Below are 23,079 nucleotides of genomic sequence, written 5' to 3'. Positions count from 1 at the left end.
TTTTTTTTATTTTGCAGATGTGTTTTTTGTGTTTTTTATTTACTTATGGGTTTTTTTTCCGGGTTTTTTCCCAGATGTGTTTTTCACTATTACATATTACAAAACCATTGTGAACAAATACAAGCCTTAGAATGGCCGGCTGGCTGGGCCAGGCTAGGGCTCATCGGCTGGGCAGTCTAGTATTAGTTTAATGTTAAGAAACAACAAATAAACAAATAGACACGTGTATTAAAACATAGCTATAAACATTGAGATGAAAGCAATCCCATGTGAGCTGACAATATGGTGAAATATCAGATTTAGAACTGTCATTTAGTAAGAAAGATTCTCTATGCATATAATCCTGCAGTCACAGTAGCCTAATAAATAAATAATGGATATACAAATTCCTACATGGATGTACATTATAGGCTAGAAAGAGTAAGGTCAGCGACAGTAATTATTATTGGTAGAAAGCAATATAAGGTACAAAGTCTGTGCGTTCTTACATAAAGGACACTCTACACTGAGTCACAGCGACAATCTCAGGCCAGATATGACTGAGCCAGCAACACTTGGAAAGGCTTTCTTACTGTTACAGCCTTGCCCCTAACACATGGCATGGAAAGTTTGGTAAAGTATCATTGTTATAGAGCACAGTAGTAGAAAAGACATTTTTAGGAAAACAGATTTAGCTGCCATATAAGTATAGAAAATACATTGTTACTAGCCAACCAACATCTCACAGATAAGAGGGATAATATAGCAGCCTGCACTTACTGTAGTGTGAGAGATGAACAGCTGCTGCATATTGTGTGTCGCTAGACAGGGATCACGGTGCACAATCTAGGTTACACAGGCAGAAGACAGGTCTGATACTAGTGACCCGCGCCACGCATCACAATACTTACTCTGTGACTTCATACCAATTCCTCTGCTACATAACACCTAATCCTATGTAACTAGTAGCACTGACGATATGGCAGTAACTGCCTGGAGGTGAGATTAGACAGAGCCATGGAACAGCTGACATCACAATGCAGTGCCGTAACTAGGCATTTTAGCGCTGTGTGCAAGAAACGACAGTGGTGCCCCCCCCCCCATGTAAGACAGGGGCAGTGCGCGCCGTAGGCGTGCGAAAAATTTAGAGGGGCGTGGCTTCATGGGGAAGGGGCGTGGCCACAAAATAATAGCAATTCATACTACGGCGCACAGTAGTCTACATTATTCAAATTACGCTGCACAGTAGCGCCACTACACCAGGTAGAGCCCCTTTTATACATTACAGCAGACAGCGTCCCCCTTTTGACACATTACAGCAGACAGTCCCCCTTTTTACACATTACAGCAGACAGCGTCCCCGTTTATACACATTACGGCAGACGGTGTCACCCTTTATACACATTGCGGCAGCCAGGCCCCCTTTTTACACATTACGGGAGCCAGTCCCCCTTTTTACACATTGCGGCAGCCAGGCCCCCTTTTTACACATTGTAGCAGCCAGTCCCCCTTTTTACACATTGCGGCAGACAGTCCCCCTTTTTACACAATGCGGCAGCCAGTCCCCCTTTTTACACATTGCGGCAGCCAGTCCCCCTTTTTACACAATGCGGCAGCCAGGACCCCTTTTTACACAATGCGGCAGCCAGGACCCCTTTTTACACATTATGGCAGACGGTGTCCCCCTAAAAGAGAGAGAGAGAGAGACTTACCTGACAGGCTCCTCGTGCTGGCAGCTCCCTCGGTGCAGGCACTGGGCAGTGAGATGAGAAGGAAGAGGAGGGAGGGGGAGCAGGGAGCCGCAGCAGCGCTATTTGATTGGTAGTAAGCGCCGCTGCAGCATCCCCCTCTTCTTCTGTATTGGCTGTCTGGCGCTGCTGTGGATGCTGGGATGAAGGAACCGCATCCCAGCATCCATAGCAGCGCCGGGCAGCCAATACAGAAGGAGAGGGGGATGCTGCAGCGGCGCTTACTACCAATCAAATAGCGCTGCTGCGGCTACCTGCTCCCCCTCCCTCCTCCTCCTTCTCTCCGCTGCTCGGCGCTTCTGTCTTCCCCTCAACAGCGCGGCGGCGGCGCACACTGCAGAGGCGGCATGTAATGAGTCAATTTGACTCATTACATGCCGCTGGCCGTTGCGCCCTCAGGGCAACTGCGCTGTGTGCCAAGCCCCCTTGGCACACACGTAGTTACGGCCCTGTCACAATGGGTCTGATGACATCACAATGGGGTCAGGGGCCAGCTAACATCCCATGCCATGTGATATATGACCATAAAATCCTATGTAACAAGAACACAATTTTGCAAACCAAGACACAAATTTGAGAGAACAAGTAGAAAATGCGTAGAACATTAGATGCGCTTTGCCCCCAGAAACATTAAAGGGTTCTGCACCTAATTGTGTTTCACACAATCCAACCCTCTCCAACATAGGGCCTAATTCAGACCTGATCGCAGCAGCAAATTTGTTACTTAATGGGCAAAACTATGTGTACTGCAGGTGGGGCAGATATAACATGTGCAGAGAGAATTAGATTTGGGTGGGTTATATTGTTCCTGTGCAGGGTAAATACTGGCTGCTTTATTTTTACACTGTAATTTAGATTTCTATAAAATTTTCCATGAATTTTAGATATCCATGAAAATGGCCGATGCTTTGCAACTGCGCATGCATTTAAATAGCTAAAAATATGCGCAGTGCAGGCGTTCATGATGTAGGCACGGTCTCAGAAATGTATTGGAAATATATTGGTTGTTAACTGGATGGTGACTGGGAGGTGGCTGCTCAGAGACATGGGGCCTATTTACTAAGCCTTGGATGGAAATAAAGTGTCCGGAGATAAAGTACCAGCCAATCAGCTCCTAACTGCCATGTTACAGGCTGGGTTTGAAAAACGTCAGTTAGGAGCCGATTGGCTGGTACTTTATCTCCATCCAAGGCTTAGTAAATACACCCCATAGAGTCTTACGGGCATGGTATGGGAGTGTTCCGGTCATGTCCCATAACTGGTTGCAAACTCTTATCATGGGGCTGCTGCAAGTTTCCATGGTGTGACCAATGCATGCGTCTAAAGACAGACAATATGGTGTCATCACAGATCCATTATAGGCTGCAAACTGAGCAAAGTGTTTCCATCTGCAGAGCAGAATGTCCCTCCACGGATCAGCAAGGCAAAGGTGCAACTCTAATAAGCACTCTGGTGTGTTCACCCTTTTCTTTCTTTCAGCGTGAATGATGGCAGAGTTCTGCAGATATTCCTTGCCGCTGTGCAGGTGCTGTCAGTGTGCAGGTGCAGTAACACAATTGCCCTCTTTCAGATTGTGGTGTCATAACCAATAACACCACAATGAAGTGTCGGCAAATTTCAACGCCTAGGAGCAAATGTAATAGAGTCTGATTCAGGGTTGGACTGGCCCACTTGGGTACAGGGGAAACCACCGGTGGGCCCTACTGCCTGGGGGGCCCACCCCCTCCTCTAGGGATCAGGTTCCAGACTGTGCTGTTACTAATCTAGTACATTATCTTGCATACATTAAAGTATTTACTGTATCTATTTATCTAGGAGACCAACACTTGCAAAATGGTTAGGCAAACCAATGTGGTGGCAGGGCACACGCTCTCTGGAGACTGGCCACACCCCTAAACATGGGCCCCTACCACTGTATTTCCCCGGTGGGCCCTACATGTCCCAGTTCGACCAGGGAAGTGCTAGCTTGTACACAAGGGAAATGCACGCTTGTACACCAGAGAAGTGCCTCCTTGTACACCAGGGAAGTGCATGCTTGTACACCAGGGAAGTGCATGCTTGCACACCAGGGAAATGCACAATTGTACACCAGGGAAACACAGGCTTGTACACCAGGGAAACGCACGCTTGTACACCAGGGAAACGCACGCTTGTACACCAGGGAAACGCACGCTTATACACCAGAGAAATGCACTCTTGTACACCAGAGAAATGCACTCTTGTACACCAGGGAAACACACGCTTGTACACCAGGAAAATGTATGCTTTTACACAAGGGGAAAGGCTGATACTGACATTTGCAAAAAAAATTCACAGACCTGAGTACAGCAACAGATGTAAAAGTGGTTACAGCAGCGTCCACCACTGAATCAGGGCCTTATGATAGAGAGACTACAGTATATACCGAGTATCTCTCTGCTATAGTGTCACCAGTCCTAGCTGGTTCAGCCTACACTAGTGCTGATTAGTGAAAATAGTGATTACCCCACGCCATTTTCCCCCTTTATTTTTCACTATCGGCCTAGACTAAGAGGCCATAGTGCTGTGAGGTCCTAAATAAAATGTATACATAATTCAAATGTGATAAGATCCATACAAAGTAAAAGCGGTCCACACTGAACAATGCCAGTCCATTGCCTTGTAAATGGAATTATCTTTCAAAGCAGAAATATTGTCACAGATGCTTTGTGCTGCACTCCAGACCAGTGTAACTGGGGTCATTCTGGAGTGTAGCCGAGTGACCAGGTTGCAGCATGCGTGAGCATCATTAGAATAAAGATGAACATAAGCTATCTCTAGGCTCTTATACTCAGTATCTGTAATATTATCTCTCTGCAAAACCTACTACTAACTGGCATTTGCTGAAAATGTAACAATCTTTTCTCAGACGACAAATCAACAGAAGCAAAAGCCAATGCAACAGACCCACTGCAGGAGCAAATGACAACGTAAGTAACATTTACATACGTGGCACTGATCTCTCCTATCTCATGGAATGGTTTGACAGAGGCACCTTTAAATCACAATAGATATAATGTTTGTGTTAATAGAATGGTACATATATATATATATATATATATATATATATATATATAATCCATGTAAACGGCGGCACTCAGGAAATAATCACACTTGAAACAGCCAACTGCTTGCCAACGTTTCAGTGCTGCTGCATTTTCATCAGGGCATATACAGAATGATACAAACTTCTCACCATATATGTGCTCCCCTCTCACCATCATTCTGGTGCCGCTGGCGTCTCTTCCGGTCTACCCGACGCGTGCCGATGATGTCACTATGTGCGCCCGTCACCATAGTTACATCTAAATATGTAGAGACACAGTGGAATACAGGCAATCGTATTGGAGAGGGTATCATGAAAAGCACATAATTATTAAAACGAAATTGCAACTCATGCAAATGAGGGCCGTCAAAGAGAATTACAATACAGAAAAACATTGTCATAAGTAAACGGTGCATACAACAATGAACATGCTCAGTCGCTATCATAAAGTAACATAAAGCCCACATTATACAGGCTACTTAATCAAGCACTAGTCATTAAACACCAGACCAACGTAAGGCACCACTTGTTGTAGAACCATAAGCCAAACATAAACCACAAAATCAGAGAAAACTATTTAATCCGTTGTGTTCATTTAACCACAGCGGACTCAGGGTATCAAGAAGAAATATCCATTTGGCTTCCCTTTGCAACAGCAGCTTACCCCTATTGCCCCCTCGTGACAATATGGGCAGATGATCTATAATCTTGTGTCGAATTGAAGTAGGAGAGTGACCTGCTGCTGCAAAGTGCCGTCCCACCGGCTGATCACTTTTGCCGGAGAGTACCGCCTCTCTAATAGCGTAACGGTGTTGGCCCATTCTAACCTTGAATTAGCATTTGGTTTTACCGATGTAATACTTCCCACATGGGCACATCAAAGCATAGATAACATACTTGGAGGTACAGGACAATCGATGTTTAATTTTAAAGCATTTATTCTGCCACGGGTGCCTAATTGTGTCACTGGTCAACATGTAACTACACGTGACACACCCGGTATACTTGATGCAACCCAATTTAGGTCTACCAAAAAATGACACAGCAGAGTTTGTGCCTAAATTGGTGACATCCGTATGCACTACGTAGTCACGTATGTTTTTACCTCTGGAATAACAACACATTGCCCATTTGTCCCTAAGTCTAACCAATTCTTTATCAGAGGCAATGATCGACCAATAGGTTTTAACTGCCTTTCTTACTTTGTCACTCGCCGCATTGAATCTATTTGGCCAGATGAGACTTAGTAGGTTTAGACTGTAAGGTTTTACTTCTGGGAATGGACATGACCTTAAGTTTAATAGCTTGTAGCACATCTCTATCATATCCCCTCAGCAGAAACTTATCAATCATCATATCTAGAAGAGAATTCAAATCACCATCATCACTACATGTCCGTCTCACCCGTAAGAATTGTGAGAACAGCAATCCCTTCTGTACAGGTTTGGGATGAAAACTACTAGATAGCAATAGTGTGTTGCGATCTGTCGGCTTAACAAACAAAGACGTCTTGATGCAATTATTAGATTTTTCAATCCTGACATCCAAAATTACTATACTACATGTCAGTTTAACGGGAGAATTACTCAGGTTATGTTTAGCAATAATGGCCTTTAAGTCATCTGCATTCCCACTCCACAACAGCAGCATGTCATAAATGTAGTGTGCATAATAGATGACCCTGTCGGCAATACCTGCGTCGGAGAAGAAAATATCTTTTTTGACAGAAATCATGAAAGCATTTACATAAGATGGGGCCACTGAGGATCCCATAGCACACCCAGAAAACTGCAGGAAATATTTCCCATCATAGTAGAAATAATTCTTACAGAGCACCATGTCAAGAAGTTCACAAATTTTTTTACATCAGGTCCCGTATACCAAGGATTCCCCATGATGAGATGTCGAGTGGCAGCAATGAACTCATCATGCGGAATACAGGTATACAATGAACCAAGTCAATGCTACACAGCACACAATCCAAGTGCAACTTAACAATCTCATTTAACTGAACCAATAGTGCGGTGGTATCCTTAAGCACAAACTGAGAGTTCTGTACACAGGGTTGCAGTTAGGTATCAAGATAAATGGACATAGGTTGGAATAAAGAGCCCCGGGCAGAGATAATTGGTCTGCCTGGGGGGTGCACCAAATCTTTGTGTTCCTTGGGCAGAGTATATAGCAGCGGTTTGATGGGAAAATCCATTGTCAACAGCAACGCTATCTCATTAGTAATAACACCCATCTGCACAGCCTGGGACAGAAATAGATCAAGTAGATCAAGATCTTTTTTTTAAATAGTGGTAGGGTTACTTTGTAAAAGGAGATAGGTATTAATATCAGACAATTGGCAGTTGATTTCTGCCTTATAGTCACTTAAATCTTGTATGACAATCGAAACGCCTTAATCGGCGGCTCCAATCACAATATCTTCTCTTACACCAAGATTTAAGAGAGGTAAATTCAGATTTGGTAAGATGAAAGCGTCCCTTATCATGTTTGGTCTCAGGATTATCCACCAAAGAATCCACCAGTCTCACAAAAGATTTAATGGATGCACTGTTTGATGGAGGGTCAAAATGAGACTTGCTTTTTGACTTGTTCAATTCACACGGAACTGTGTCCTTAAATATAGTGTCTGCTCGTGTCCCCAAAAAATCCTGTAATTTTAGTTGTCTGTTAAGCCTTAACATTTCTTGTTTCCATAATAATGGGTTAAAGCAGGTGGTAGGCACAAAATGTAACCCCTTTTTTAAAACACTAATTTCATCTGTAGTTATCGGTGTGGATGACAAATTGAAAATGACTCCGCCTTGGGCAACGGGGGCTTTTTGTTTAAGCCGCTTCCACTGGCCACCTCCTCTGTTGTGTTTGCGTATATTGCGCGATGTTTCGTGCATGTGCGCATCCCTAAAGGGAGGGATTTGTATTTTTGTCCTGAGTGCCACGTTCACTGTCACTAGCCGAGGAACCTGACTCATTGGAGGTTGCATTACTGGGACCAGATCTCATACGTCCTGGTCTCCTCTTCTGGTAAGGACGACTCTGAGTGCCGCCAGTGAGCCAGCCATACTGTACACATTATTCGTGGCATAATCTTGATTGTCTTTAGCAAACTTTTCTCTCTTGAACTTCAACAGTTCATTTTTGTATGTCTCAATTTGTGTGGGGAATTTAGCCAACCAATCACAAATTTGATCATCCGACAAAGTCTTTTTGTGTATAGTTTCTTTTTTTTTTTAAACACGATTTATTGGGTGGATCAAAATAAGATTACAGTGGTAACAGAGCACCCGGACAATTTGGGTGTTTAAAGAGCAAATATAGTTACAATGAATTGTTACAACAACAGAATAATTGATCCTTTTTATTTTTTTATTTTTTGTCCCCCCTTATTTTAAAAGAGTAACATTAAGATGTATGCGGTGGGGAGCTCTCGGCGACGGATTGGCCTTCCGTCATAGAGAGTCAGCGGAGGCAATGAGAAGAAAAGAGTACTCATAAATCGAGTAAAAGGGGGCAGAAAAACAGGTGAGGCTGAGAGCCTCCAGTCGGAGAGAGAAGAAGGGGGAGTAGAGAGGGGGGGAGGGGTGGCCCTCCGGGGCAGGAGGCGGGCCGGACCGCGGGGTACCGTATCAGGCTACAAATGGGGAGGAGGCTTGTTGTAGGTTTAGCCATGGGGACCATACTTTGTCAAATTGTTTCGAAGTGTTACGTATGACTGCAGTCATATATTCCATTTTGTGGACATACCATATTCGGGAGATTATCACCGGCATTGGTGAAGGGGTCAGGTTCTTCCAGTCTGTAGCAATTTGGCAAGTCATTGCCGAAACTACATGTCGAAATAGTTTATTTTGGTGTCTATTGAGGATTGAGAGGGACATGGGGAGCAAGAAGTATTGGGGGTCAGGGGGGATAGAGATATCAAATAAGCGCGAAAGCAATATAATGAGTTCACCCCATATTTTGTAAATTTTGGGGCAGGCCCACCATATGTGTAAGAAAGAGCCACTGTCCGTGCACCCCCTCCAGCAACCATCTGGGGTGTTGGGGAACATAGTGTGTAGACGAGCTGGGACATAGTACCAGCGGTAGAGTAGTTTATATATGTTTTCTTTAATTTTCACACAGATGGAGCTGGAGGCAGCATTGTCCCATATATCTACCCAGTCTTCATTGTCTATTGTTACTCCCAGTTCCTTTTCCCATGCCGCTTCGTGGGGGGCTTGGGATGTGTTGGGGTAGTCGTCAAGTAAGACGTGAATATCTGATATGAGGCCCTTGGTGTTGGTGCGTTTCCAGCAAATGTATTCGAAGGGAGATAAGTGTCTGTGGAGGAGGGTGGTGGTAATGGTGGAATGGAAGTGTCTGATTTGTAGGTAGCGGAAGAAATCCGAAGAGGGGATTGCTGTTCCTTCACGGATATCCGCGAATTGTGGGAAAGTAGCATTGGAAGTAATATCGTTAACGTATAATATACCACTCGAGCGCCAACATGTGTACGAGGCTTTACCCATGCCTGGAGGAAAGGCTGGGTTGTGAAATAGTGGAATTAGCGGAGATGGGTATGGGGCTAAGTTGAACCGTCTATTTGTTAGATCCCATGTCGCTAGTGAACGGCTTACTACGGGGTGCGAGAGGGCCGCGCGTGGGCGTTGATTCCGGTGAAGCCACAGTAGGGAGGATAATGTAGCTAGGCCCGTTTCCTCTGCCTCAATCCCCACCCAGACCTTTCGCGTCCCTCCCTCGTTGCACCATTGTGCGCACTGTGCAAGTTGTGCAGCATAGAAATATTTCTTAAAGTCCGGGATACCCAGGCCTCCGCCTCTGGAGGGGCGTTGAAGCAATTTAAGTCTAACGCAGGGACGCTTATGGTTCCAGATAAAAAGGGAGGATTGGCGTTGCAGGGTCTTGAACACGTAGGTAGGGATGTAAATCGGGAGGGTCTGAAATAAATACAAAAGCCGGGGGAGTACGCTCATCTTGACGGAGTTAATTCTGCCTATCCATGATATAAAGTAGCTGGACCATTCCACCAGATCTTCCTTGATTGTCTGCAATAAACGGGGATAGTTTGCTTGGAAAAGTTGGTGGTGATGGTGAGTTAGGTACACACCGAGGTATTTGATTTTCTTTGTGTACCAGTTACATGGGAGGATGTTCTGAAGGTCCTGTTTGAGATCTGCTGGGATATGAAAGTTGAGGACTTCTGTTTTATTAACATTTATTTTATATCCTGAGAGCTGGGAGTATGAGGTGATCTCAGACAAGAGGGCGGGGAGAGATTGGGTTGGGTCTGTGAGGGAGATCAGGACATCGTCGGCATATAACGCTATCTTATGTTCGGATAGGCCTGTGGATATTCCACGAATAGAGTTGTTGTTGCGGATTCTCGCTGCTAGGGGCTCCATGACTAGTGCAAAAATTAACGGGGAAAGGGGGCATCCCTGTCTGGTGCCGTTGGCAATCTCAAAACTGGAGGAGGAGACACCATTAACCATAACCTGGGCCGATGGGGAGCGGTAGAGTGCTTTGATCCCTTCCAAAAATTCTCCGGAAAATCCCAGTTTGCCAAGGACTGCAAAAGCAAAAGACCATGATATACGGTCGAAGGCCTTTTCCGCATCGAGAGCCAGGATGAGGGAGGGAGATTTCCTTTTTTGAATCGAATATATTAGATCTATGGCTCTTCTGGTGTTATCAGGTGCCTGGCGTCCAGGGATGAAGCCGACCTGGTCCGGGTGGACCAGACCGGGCATCAAAGGCCCCAGGCGATTAGCTAATATTTTCGCGTATATCTTCAGGTCGACATTCAATAGTGAAATCGGTCTGTAGTTCAGGCAGCTAGTCGGGTCTTTGTCGGGCTTTGGGATTACCACTATATCGGCTCGGGTGGTCTCTGGTAGGAAGGAGGCTCCCTTAAAAACACCGTTAAATAGGGAGGTTAGGTGTGGGGTCAGCTCCTTCGCGAAAAGTTTATAATATTGGGCTGTGAAACCATCCGGGCCTGGGGCGGCCGTCGAGCGCATTGATCGTATAGCGGCTAGTGTCTCCTCCTCCGAGATTCGACAATTAAGGGCTTCCGATTGAGAATCAGACAGGGTTGGGAGGGGAGTATCAGACAAGTATGAGCGCACTCCCCCCGTCTCTTCAGGAGATTGCTGGGGTGAGTCAGGTAGGTTATAAAGGGAGCTATAAAACAAACGGAATTCTTCGGCCATCACTTCAGGGTCATATGTATAGGTTCCCCTTCGTGGCGAGTATAGCTTATCTATTGCACCCAACGCTTGCTTGCGGCGTAATTTGTTGGCCAGTAGGGAATCTATTTTATCCATTTTGTCATAGAAGCGTTGTTGCAGCTTCCGGAGGATCGATGCCGCGCGATTGGAAAGAAGGGTGTTAAGTTGTCCCCGGAGGGAATCTATCTGAGTGAGCAGGGAAGGATTGGGGGATGCTTTATGTTTGGATAGGAGGGTGGCTATTTCTGCTTCGAGGGAGGATATCTCCTGCGCGGCTTTTTTCTTAAGGGCTGACGATTTTGCTAATAAGGCTCCGCGAATCGTAGCTTTGTGGGCTTCCCAGAGAACATTGAGCGAGATATCGGGGGATGTGTTTTCGGTGAAGTAGTGTGTGATTGCTAGTCTGGTTTCCTCTAGTGCTGAGGGGTGTTGTAAAAGTGAGTCGTCCAGACGCCATTTGTATCTCTTACGCGGCGCGCGGTATATATCTATGAGGAGATAGACCCCAGCGTGATCCGTCCATGACAGAGGTGTAATGCCCGTGTCCGAAATCAGTGGCATGAGGGCAGAGGAGATGTGGATCATATCGATCCTGGAGTAGTGATGGTGTGGGGCTGAGAAATGCGTGAAATCTTTGATGTGAGGGTGTTGGGAACGCCAGGTGTCACAGAGGCCGTGATGTTTCATGATGGCGGTAAGTGTGCGAGAGGCCCGAGGGAGGGTTGTTATAGAAGCATGAGGGGGGGGGGCAGATCTGTCTAGCAAGGGGTCGATTATGGTGTTAAAATCGCCACCCATAATAATGCTTCCCTGTGCTTCCCGTGATAGGCGTTTAGAAAGAGAATCGAAAAACAGGGACTGGTCTTGGTTGGGGGCATAGGTGGAGACCAGTGTGAGGGCCGTTGAGCGGAGGGTGCCCATTACCATGAGGAAACGTCCTTCTGGATCTGTCACTGTCCTAGAGTGAATAAACGGGATGTTACGGCGAACTAATATGGCCACACCCCGTTTTTTACAGTCTGCCGAAGCAAAGTAGGACTGGGAGAACCATTTGCCCTTAAGCTGGGTATGGGGACCGGTTAGATGTGTTTCCTGGAGAAATGCTATATCGATTTTCTCACGTCTGCAGGCGCTCAGGAACACGGTGCGTTTCCTAGGGGAGTTTAGGCCATTTACATTGGCCGAGAATATTTTAAGGGACATGGCTGTTTACATGAGGGAGTATGACATATTGCCCTAAAGGTCCAGTAACGTACCGCCCGCGCCAGGAGAGGGCCACCCCTCCGGAGCTAGCAAGAAAAGGAACGGGAAGGTCAGGCAGAGGTCGCCAGAAGAGGGAAAGAAAGAGGAAGGTAGAGAAGAAAAAGAAACACCCCAAACGGGGAAACATCCCTAAAGTTGTGGGTCCCATTTGGGGACCGCCAGGGAAAAGGCATTGCATCAGTAACATTGTAAGCAACAGTGAGGGATTATGGGGGGGTAACCAGGGTACCATGTGGGAGGGCCTAGGGTGCCCGGGCCACAAGGGTCGTGGTCAGCCTTTTTAACTAAATCGGACATATTACCTTATAGGACAGTGAGAACTGTGTCCAGAGTCCAGACAACAAGAAATTCAAACGTAAATTCAAAATGGGGAGGGGAACGGGGGAGGAAGGAGGGAGGGAGACACACACACAAAAAAAAAAAAAAAAAATTATAAACAAGGGGGGGGGGGGGGGGGGGGGGAGGATAAACCACAGGGGTGCAAGCAAGTATGGCTTAGTTATAACAGCAATAACAGAAGATAATTACGATACTGGCAAAAGGATGGAGGTCGGGTCATCCGCGTCTTTGGCTCAGTTCAATGCGCGTAAGTGTTGCGCCAGCATGACGTATATGATCCACAGTGGGGGGCTCCCCAAGTCAGGGAGGGTCTTTGTCCACGTTACGCTGTCGGGTCACCCTCGTCCAGTCGGGAAGGGGTGGCGGAGGGTGCGGTGTCTTCGATGAAGAAGCCGCCGAATCTGCTACGGGTGATGCTGGGAGGAGATCTAACTTTACCAGTAGTTCCTGTCCCTGGTTTAGGGTCTTGACTGAGTGGACAAAGTTGTTGACCGAGACGTGGAGTTGAAAAGGGAATCCCCATCTGTATCTGATCTGATGCTGACGCAGGATCCGGGTGACCGGCTGGAGGTCCCGCCGTTTCTGGATCGTGGAGGGGGCTAGGTCCTGATAAATCTGTAGTTGCATACCCTTAAACAGAGTCTCCGGTGAGTCTCGAACGGCGGAGAGAATTTTCTCTTTCGAATGGAAATAATGGAAGCGGATAATAACATCCCTGGGTGGTTGGGCAGGAGACGGTTTTGCACGGAGTGCTCTATGTGCCCTGTCGCAGAGGCATTCTTCGTCTGTGAGGTCTGGTGTTATATGCGTGAAGAAATCTCTCAGAAATGCCGGCAGCGCTGTTCCGAGGACCGATTCTGGGATGCCGCGTATGCGTAGATTATTTCTACGCGAGCGATTTTCTTGGTCCTCTTGTCGCTCTTTGAGGGTCTCCATTTCTTCGTGCAATCTGGTGAGCTCACTGTCAAGTCGGTGTTGGGAGCGACAGAGATCGTCTGTCTTGGTTTCCAATGTGTCCGTTCGATTGCCAAGGGCTGTAAGGTCTGATTTAAAGTCGGCTATGGCGTTCGAGAGTTCCTGTTTGAACGCAGATTGTACCCCCTCCAGTAGGCTCGACATGACCGCCTGTATCTGAGGGTCGATACCTGTTTCCGATGAGCACGGAGAGGGGGGGGGAGCCTGCGGACATGTTGGGGTTCTGTGGGCCCTTAGATTTTGAGCCAAAGAAGTTAGTCGGGACTTGTGTTGCTTTTTTGTTTTTAGACATAATGGCATATATATACAAAAAAAGGGGGGGGGGGGGTGAAGGTGGAGATGAAAAAAAAACAATGAAAAAATTGTTGACGGGGGGACACAGCTCGGGGTCCGTATGTTAAACGGATAGTCCGGGGAGGTCAGACTGCTGTCCGTTTGGTCGGGGGGCAGAGTAGGGTGTCTTGTCAGGTTAGTTGATCGGTATTCAAAATTATTTCGTGTTCCTGATTTCTGTTATTGTAAATCAAGTAGCTCTCCGTAGCGACCTCCCGAGGGCGATAAATTTGTCTTCTTCAGGTGTCCTAGCCGTTAAGATGGGAATAGTGTGCCAGAGCGTTATAGATAGATTCGTATTGCTTAGTTATGGCACTTTATTATCCTGCGTTAACTCATCTTAAGAATTGGTCGGGAACATATAGATCTGAGTGTCATGACGTCAGGGCATGGGCCCTCCCGGGCGTCAGCTCCGGTGTCGAGGTAGGTTGCGGCTTAACCCTTCATCCCGTGGCCCTAGCACACCCCGTGGATATTAAAGCTCTTTCATGGTTGTCGCCACTGCGGGCGGTAGTGCGGGCAGAATCTGTGGGCCTGCACGGGTGAGAAGTGTGTGGTATAATGCAAATTATCTTCACCCTGGCTAAATGCCAGAAAGCAAAATGGAGGTTCCGGGTTCGTATCACTGGATTTTATGGGGCAGGGGTGCAGATCGGGAATGATTGCTGTGGCAACAGCAGGTACTCACCACCCTCCAAGTGGACCAGGCATTAAAGGTAAGTCAGCCCGCTGTACGTGTTTTACAGCTTTTCAGGGCTTCCCTTAGGGTAGATGCTGCTCCCTCCAGCATATGGCCCGGAAATCCAAGATGGCCGCCGCAGCTCACACAGGGCAGCCCACCCTCCTCAATAATCTCCTGTGGGGCTGGTGGAGGTGCTGAGGCTCTCTCCAGGTGCCAGGGGATGCTCAGCCAAGCCAGAGGAGGAAGGTCCGAGGTCCTGGGGGTTCCGGTGCGGCCGCGCTCCGGTCCCGGAGCTCCCGGCCGGGGTATCTCCAAACTCCAGGCCCCGGCTGCAGGTCGCGTGGTAGGCCTCGGCGGCCGGAGGATGCAGGCCCGGTTCGTCAGCCACACGGGTCCGCTGTGGGGGCCAACGGGGGGTGGACGAAGTCGCCGCAGCCCAGCACAGCAGCTCTAGAAGGGCCGAAGGGTGTTTCCCGGCTCCCGCCGAGAGCTCCGGAGCCCGGCCCCGCCAGGCTCCAAAATCGAGGCCCCGGCTTCACCAGGAGGGGAAGGCCGCAGTCCGCAGAGACAGCCAAGGCCGCCTCCCGACTCCGCAGCTCGCTTCCCTGTTGGAGGCCACCGAGGGCAGAGGCAGTGAGGTATGTGGAGGTGGCAGCAGGGTGCTTTTATTGGGGTAGAAATGTATTTTAAGCCCTTAGGCAGCAGGAGCTCATGTGAGGTGCTTCTGTCCTCACTGCTAGCCAGGCCACGCCCCCTTTTTGTGTATAGTTTCATACTCATCATCATTTTAGTTTTAGTGACATTAAGTTCTCTAGTTGACTCCTCTGTTACGAGGAGGATCAAATCTAGAGAACATTTGTTCAGGATGGCCACCCATCTTTTGCAAAAGGCCGCATTATGTCTGCCTATTGTCTGAATATTTTTGACACGAAATGCACGTGGCAGTTTCTTTTCAGTGAAATATTCAGACAGGGTGGCACCGTGGTAATACAAATCCAACTGCTTTCTTCTAAGTCTTAATAGATCTCGATAAATGTCAGTAATAGGAATGTTGCCAGCGCAGGTAAAGATTCTTTCCTTATAAATAATGTGCTCAGCGTCTGTGTCAGAGTATGAAAACACGTCACCAATGTCCAAGACAATCCTAGATTGTCCATACTCTGCAATATTAGTCGATTCCATGATAAATCCAACCGTATTTATAAAGACATACGTATATATTGAAAAGACTGGAACAAAATATGTTCAATTAATTAATTATAAAATATCTTTAGATGATAAAAGCAGAGCCCATGCAGGAAAAAATACACCAGGGTGCCAGAACAGATTTATGGGGACAACCTGAATTCAGGAATCACCATGAACATGCAACCATATTTAGAACGGCACTCACTGCATAAAGAGAGATGCTTGCCCCGTTGCCCTCCGTACAGCTGAGCTAACAACAGCCCCTCTGATCCACAAGATCCACGTAAACGGCGGCACTCATGAAATAACCACACTTGAAACAGCCAACTGCTTGCCAACGTTTCAATGCTGCTGCAGTTTCATCAGGGCATGTACAGAATGATACAAACTACTCACCATATATGTGCTCCCCTCTCACCATCATTCTGGCGCTGCTGGCGTCTCTTCCGGTCTACCCGGCGCGCGCCGATGATGTCACCATGTGTGCCCGTCACCATAGTTACATCTAAACATGTAAAGACACAGTAGAATATAGGCAATATTATTGCAGAGGGTATGATGAAAAGCACATAATTAAGAAGCCTGTAAAATGTGGGCTTAATGTTACTTTATGATAGCGATTGAGCATGTTAATTGTTGTATGCACCGATTAGTTATGACAATGTTTTTCTGTATTGTAATTCTCTTTGACGGCTCTCATTTGCAGTTGCAATTTCGTTTTAATCATTATGTGCTTTTCATCATACCCTCTCCAATACGATGGCCTGTATTCCACTGTGTCTTTACATGTTTATAAGTAACTATGGTGACAGGCGCACATGGTGACATCATTGGCGTGCGCCGGGTAGACCGGAAGAGACGCCGGCAATGCCAGAATGATGGTGAGAGGGGAGCACATATATGGTGAGTAGTTTGTATCATTCTGTATATGAGAAATACAATAAAGCTTATAAAGGAGCGCTAAAACAAAGATATACAGTTCAATTAAATTATAACCAATTTATTTAAATACACTCCACATAGAGCAACAATTAAAATAGTATTCATAAAATGTGCACTTACTTCAATCCCAAGCCCTTGTCTCCAAATAAACGTCCATTAAAGCTTTCCTAAGTAGCAATCCACAGGTCTGCTTGTGACCAAATTGTATCAACAGTTTATTAAGTGGACACAATAGTCCCTTTAAAGCAAGTTTTCACAGTCTCTGTGGTACCACTCAAACTTCTGTCCAAAATGGGGAGAGCGCTGTGTAATACAGATAACCACAGCGGTATGCTATGAGCCCTTTGATCTTTACCAGCCGTAGTATGAGATGCTGGATACTCACGGCCGTCACGGCTCCTGCTACATGGGGAGCGGACGTCCTTAGCCAGGTCCCGCTTCAGCTGTATCCCTTGTCAAATGGCTCGCCTGCCCGCCGCACGGTCACAAGATGAAATGGAGAAGCTGCGGGCAACGGGATCCAAACAAAAGTGCCCTCCTTACGTGTTTCTCCACTAGTGAATTGTATATCTTTGTTTTAGCGCTCCTTTATAAGCTTTATTGTATTTCTGGTATTTAGTAGGAGCTGCAGAAACTTGATATCAATTAAATCAGAAAATGATAATAGATTTTTTGGTGGTTATATAAGCGCTGTGTGTTTATGTATTATTGAGACATTCTGTATATGCCCTGACGTAACTGCAGCAACATTGAAACGTTGGCAAGCAGTTGGCTGTTTCAAGTGTGGTTATTTCCTGAGTGCCGCCGTTTAGCTGTACGTAGGGCAATGGGGCAAACATCTCTCTTTATGCTGTGCCTGCCGTTCTAAATATGGTTTTATATATATATATATATATATATATATATATATGGGCAAAAAAGTATTTGGACAGCCCCCGATTGTGCATGTTGACCCACTTAAAAAGATGAGAGAGGTCTGTTATTTCCATCATAGGTACACTTCAACTGTGAGAGACAGAATCTGAAAAAACAAACAAAAATAAGATTTTACTTACCGATAAATCTATTTCTCGTAGTCCGTAGTGGATGCTGGGGACTCCGTCAGGACCATGGGGATATAGCGGCTCCGCAGGAGACAGGGCACAATAATAAAAGCTTTAGGATCAGGTGGTGTGCACTGGCTCCTCCCCCTATGACCCTCCTCCAAGCCTCAGTTAGGATACTGTGCCCGGACGAGCGTGCATAATAAGGAAGGATATTGAATCCCGGGTAAGACTCATACCAGCCACACCAATCACACCGTACAACCTGTGATCTGAACCCAGTTAACAGTATGATAACAACGAAGGAGCCTCTGAAAAGATGGCTCACAACAAGAATAACCCGATTTTTGTAACAATAACTATGTACAAGTATTGCAGACAATCCGCACTTGGGATGGGCGCCCAGCATCCACTACGGACTACGAGAAATAGATTTATCGGTAAGTAAAATCTTATTTTCTCTGACGTCCTAGTGGATGCTGGGGACTCCGTCAGGACCATGGGGATTATACCAAAGCTCCCAAACGGGCGGGAGAGTGCGGATGACCCTGCAGCACCGAATGAGAGAACTCCATGTCCTCCTCAGCCAGGGTATCAAATTTGTAGAATTTAGCAAACGTGTTTTCCCCTGACCAAGTAACTGCTCGGCAAAGTTGTAAAGCCGAGACCCCTCGGGCAGTCGCCCAAGATGAGCCCCCTTCCTTTTGGAATGGGCTTTTACCGATTTTGGCTGTGGCAGGCCTGCCACAGAATGTGTAAACTGAATTGTATTACAAATCCAGCGAGCAATCGTCTGCTTAGAAGCAGGAGCACCCATCTTGTTGGGTGCATACAGGCTAAACAGCGAGTCAGATTTTCTGACTCCAGCCTTCCTGGAAACATATTTTTCAGGGCCCTGACAACGTCAAGTAACTTGGAGTCCTCCAAGTCCCTAGTACCCGCAGGTACCACAATAGGTTGGTTCATGTGAAAAACAGAAAACACCTTAAGGAGAAATTGAGGACGAGTCCTCAATTCTGCCCTGTCAGAATGAAAAATTAAGTAAGGGCTTTATATATGATAAAGCCGCCAATTCTGACACACGCCTGGCTGAAGCCAGGGCTAATAAAATATCTCACATGGAAGGTGACGATGCTAAGTCCACAGTGGTGAGTGGTTCAAACCAATGTGACTTTAGGAAACTCAAAACAACATTGAGATCCCAAGGTGCCACTGGGGCACAAAAGGAGGCTGTATATGCAGTACCCCTCTTACAAACATCTGAACGTCAGGCACTAAAGCCAGTTCTTTCTGGAAGAAATTCGACAGGGCCGAAATTTGAACCTTAATGGACCCTAATTTTAGGCCCATAGACAGTCCTGTTTTCAGGAAATGTAGGAAACGACCCAGTTGGAATTCCTCTGTAGGGGCCTTCTTGGCCTCACACCACGCAACATATCTTCGCCAAATGCGGTGAAAATGTTTTGCGGTTACATCCTTCCTGTCTTCGACCAGGGTAGGGATGACTTCATCTGGAATGCCCTTTCAGGATCCGGCGTTCAACCGCCATGCCGTCAAACGCGGCCGCGGTAAGTCTTGGAACAGACAAGGCCCCTGCTGGAGCAGGTCCTTTCTTAAAGGTAGAGGCCACGGGTCTTCCGTGAACATCTCTTGAAGTTTCGGGTACCAAGTCCTTCTTGGCCAATCCGGAACCACGAGTATCATTCTTACTCATCTCCCTCTTATGATTCTCAGTACTTTTTGTATGAGAGGCATAGGAGGGAACACATACTCTGACTGGTACATCCACAGTGTTACCAGAGCGTCCACCGCTATTGCCTGAGGGTCCCTTGACCTGGCGCAATATCTAGTTTTTTGTTCAGGCGGGACGCCATCATGTCCACCTTTGGTTTTTCACAACGGTTTACAATCATGTGGAAGACTTCCCGATGAAGTCCCCACTCTCCCGGGTGGAGGTCATGCCTGCTGAGGAAGTCTGCTTCCCAGTTTTCCACTCCCGGAATGAACACTGCTGAGAGTGTTATCACATGATTTTTCGCCCAGCGAAGAATCCTTGCAGTTTCTGCCATTTCCCTCCTGCTTCTTGTGCCGCCCTGTCTGTTTACGTGGGCGACTGCCGTGATGTTGTCCCACTGGATCAATACCGGCTGACCTTGAAGTAGAGGTCTTGCTAAGCTTAGAGCATTGTAAATTGCCCTTAGCTCCAGTATATTTATGTGGAGAGAAGTCTCCAGACTCGATCACACTCTCTGGAAATTTTTTCCTTGTGTGACTGCTCCCCAGCCACTCAGGCTGGCATCCGTGGTCACCAGGACCCAGTCCTGAATGCCGAATCTGCGGCCCTTTCATAGATGAGCACTCTGCAGCCACCGCAGAAGAAACACCCTTGTCCTTGGAGACAGGGTTATCCGCTGATGCATCTGAAGATGCGATCCGGACCATTTTTCCAGCAGATCCCACGTAAAGGTTCTTGCGTGAAATCTACCGAATGGGATCGCTTTGTAAGAAACCACCATTTTTCACAGGATCCTTGTGCAATGATGCACTGATACTTTTCCTGGTTTTAGGAGGTTCCTGACTAGCTCGGATAACTCCCTGGCTTTCTTCTCCGGGAGAAAACATCCTTTTCTGGACTGTGTCCAGAATCATCCCTAGGAACAGTAGACGTGTCGTCGGAAAAAACTGCGATTTTGGAATATTTAGAATCCACTCGTGCTGTCGTAGAACTACTTAAGATAGTGCTACTCCGACCTCCAACTGTTCTCTGGACCTTGCCCTTATCAGGAAAGCGTCCATATTTCTTTTAAGAAGAATCATCATTTCGGCCATTACCTTGGTAAAGACCCGGGGTGCCGTGGACAATCCAAACGGCAGCGTCTGAACTGATAGTGACAGTTCTGTACCACGAACCTGAGGTACCCTTGGTGAGAAGGGCAAATTTGGACATGTAGGTAAGCGTCCCTGATATCCAGTGACACCATATCGTCCCCTTCTTCCTGGTTCGCTATCACTGCTCTGAGTGACTCCATCTTGATTTGAACGCTTGTATGTAAGTGTTCAAATATTTCAGATCTCACCTAGCCGTCTGGCTTCAGTACCACAATATAGTGTGGAATAATACCCCTTCCCTTGTTGTAGAAGGGGTACTTTGATTATCACCTGCTGGGAATACAGCCTGTGAATTGTTCCCAATACTGCCTCCCTGTCGGAGGGAGACGTTGGTAAAACAGACTTCAGGAACTTGTGAGGGGGAGACGTCTCGAATTTCCAATGTACACCTGGGATACTACGTGTAGGATCCAGGAGTCCACTTGTGAGTGAGCCCACTGCGTGCTGAAACTCTTGAGATGACCCCCTACCGCACCTGAGTCCGCTTGTACGGCCTCAGCGTCATGCTGCGGACTTGGCAGAAGCTGTGGAGGGCTTCTGTTCCTGGGAATGGGCTGCCTGCTGCAGTCTTCTTCCCTTTCCTCTACCCCTGGGCAGATATGACTGGCCCTTTTGCCCGCCTGCCCTTATGGGGACGAAAGGACTGAGACTGAAAAGACTGTGTCCTTTTCTGCTGAGATGTGACTTGGGGTAACAAAAGGTGGATTTTTCAGCTGTTGCCATGGCCACCAGGTCCGATGGACCGCCCCTTTATACGGCAATACTTCCATGTGCCGTCTGGAATCTGCATCACCTGACCACTGTCGTCTGGCAGATATGGACATCACATTTACTCTTGATGCCAGAATGCAAATATCCCTCTGCGCATCTCGCATATATAGAAATGCATCCTTAAAATGCTCTATAGTCAATAAAATCTTGTCCCTGTCAAGGGTATCAATATTTTCAGTCAGGAAATCCGACCAAGCCCCCTCAGCGCTGCACATCCAGGCTGAGGCGATTGCTGGTCGTAGTATAACACCAGTATATGTGTATATACTTTTAGGATATTTTTCAGCTTCCTATCAGCTGGCTCCTTGAGGGCTGCCGTATCTGGAGACGGTAACGCCACTTGTTTTTATAAGCGTGTGAGCGCCTTATTCACCCTAAGGTGTGTTTCCCAACTCGCCCTAACTTCTGGCGGGAAAGGGTATACCGCCAATAATTTTCTATCGGAGGAAACCCACGTATCATCACACACTTCATTTAATTTATCTGATTCAGGAAAAACTACAAGTAGTTTATTCACACCCTACATAATACCCTTATTTGTGGTACTTGTAGTATCAGAAATATGTAACACCTCCTTCATTGCCCTTAACATGAAACGTGTGGCCCTAAAGGAAAATACGTTTGTTTCTTCACCGTCGACACTGGAGTCAGTGTCCGTGTCTGTGTCGACCGACTGAGGTAAATGGGCGTTTTTACAAGCCCCTGACGGTGTCTGAGACGCCTGGACAGGTACTAATTTGTTTGCCGGCCGTCTCATGTCGTCAACCGACCTTGCAGCATGTTGACATTATCACGTAATTCCTAAATAAGCCATCCATTCCAGTGTCGACTCCCTAGAGAGTGACATCACCAATACAGGCAATTTGCTCCGCCTCCTCACCAACATCGTCCTCCTACATGTCGACACACACGTACCGACACACAGCACACACACAGGGAATGCTCTGACAGAGGACAGGACCCCACTAGCCCTTTGGGGAGACAGAGGGAGAGTTTGCCAGCACACACCAAAAACGCTATAATTATACAGGGACAACCCCTTATACAAGTGTTTTCCCTTATAGCATTTTTATATATGTAATCATATCGCCAAATAAGTGCCCCCCCTCTCTGTTTTAACCCTGTTTCTGTAGTGCAGTGCAGGGGAGAGCCTGGGAGCCTTCCTCACAGCAGAGCTGAGCAGGAAAATGGCGCCGTGTGCTGAGGAGAATAGGCCCCGCCCCCTTTTCGGCGGGCTCTTCTCCCGGAGTTTGTGAGATCTGGCAGGGGTTAAATACATCCATATAGCCTCAAGGGCTATATGTGATGTATTTTAGCCATAAAAAGGTATTATACATTGCTGCCCAGGGCGCCCCCCCCAGCGCCCTGCACCCTCAGTGACAGTTGGTGACTGTTGGTGAAGTGTGCTGACAACAATGGCGCACAGCTGCAGTGCTGTGCGCTACCTTATGAAGACTGAAAGTCTTCTGCCGCCTGTTTCTGGACCTCTGGACCTCTTCAACTTCGGCATCTGTAAGGGGGGTCGGCGGCACGGCTCCGGGACGAACCCCAGGGTGAGACCTGTGTTCCGACTCCCTCTGGAGCTAATGGTGTCCAGTAGCCTAAGAAGCAAATCCATCCT

General features: G+C 47.1%; 1 protein-coding gene across 1 annotated transcript in view; it reads left to right on the top strand.

Moving 5' to 3' along the window:
* Positions 1 to 4,480: 4,480 nt before the first annotated feature.
* Positions 4,481 to 23,079, top strand: part of LOC134929556 (ATP-dependent translocase ABCB1-like) — a 270,024-nt gene continuing 251,425 nt past the window's right edge. Inside the window, exons 1-2 of the mRNA XM_063925150.1 lie at positions 4,481 to 4,484; positions 4,615 to 4,675. Of these exons, the coding sequence (XP_063781220.1) occupies positions 4,481 to 4,484; positions 4,615 to 4,675 (65 nt within the window). The remainder of the gene's footprint in view (positions 4,485 to 4,614; positions 4,676 to 23,079) is intronic.

The sequence above is a fragment of the Pseudophryne corroboree genome, chromosome 5 (genome assembly GCF_028390025.1).
Source record: "Pseudophryne corroboree isolate aPseCor3 chromosome 5, aPseCor3.hap2, whole genome shotgun sequence".
NCBI classification, from domain to species: domain Eukaryota; kingdom Metazoa; phylum Chordata; class Amphibia; order Anura; family Myobatrachidae; genus Pseudophryne; species Pseudophryne corroboree.
Note: the sequence above shows the minus strand (reverse complement) of the source record. Positions and strands in the feature narration are given on the sequence as shown.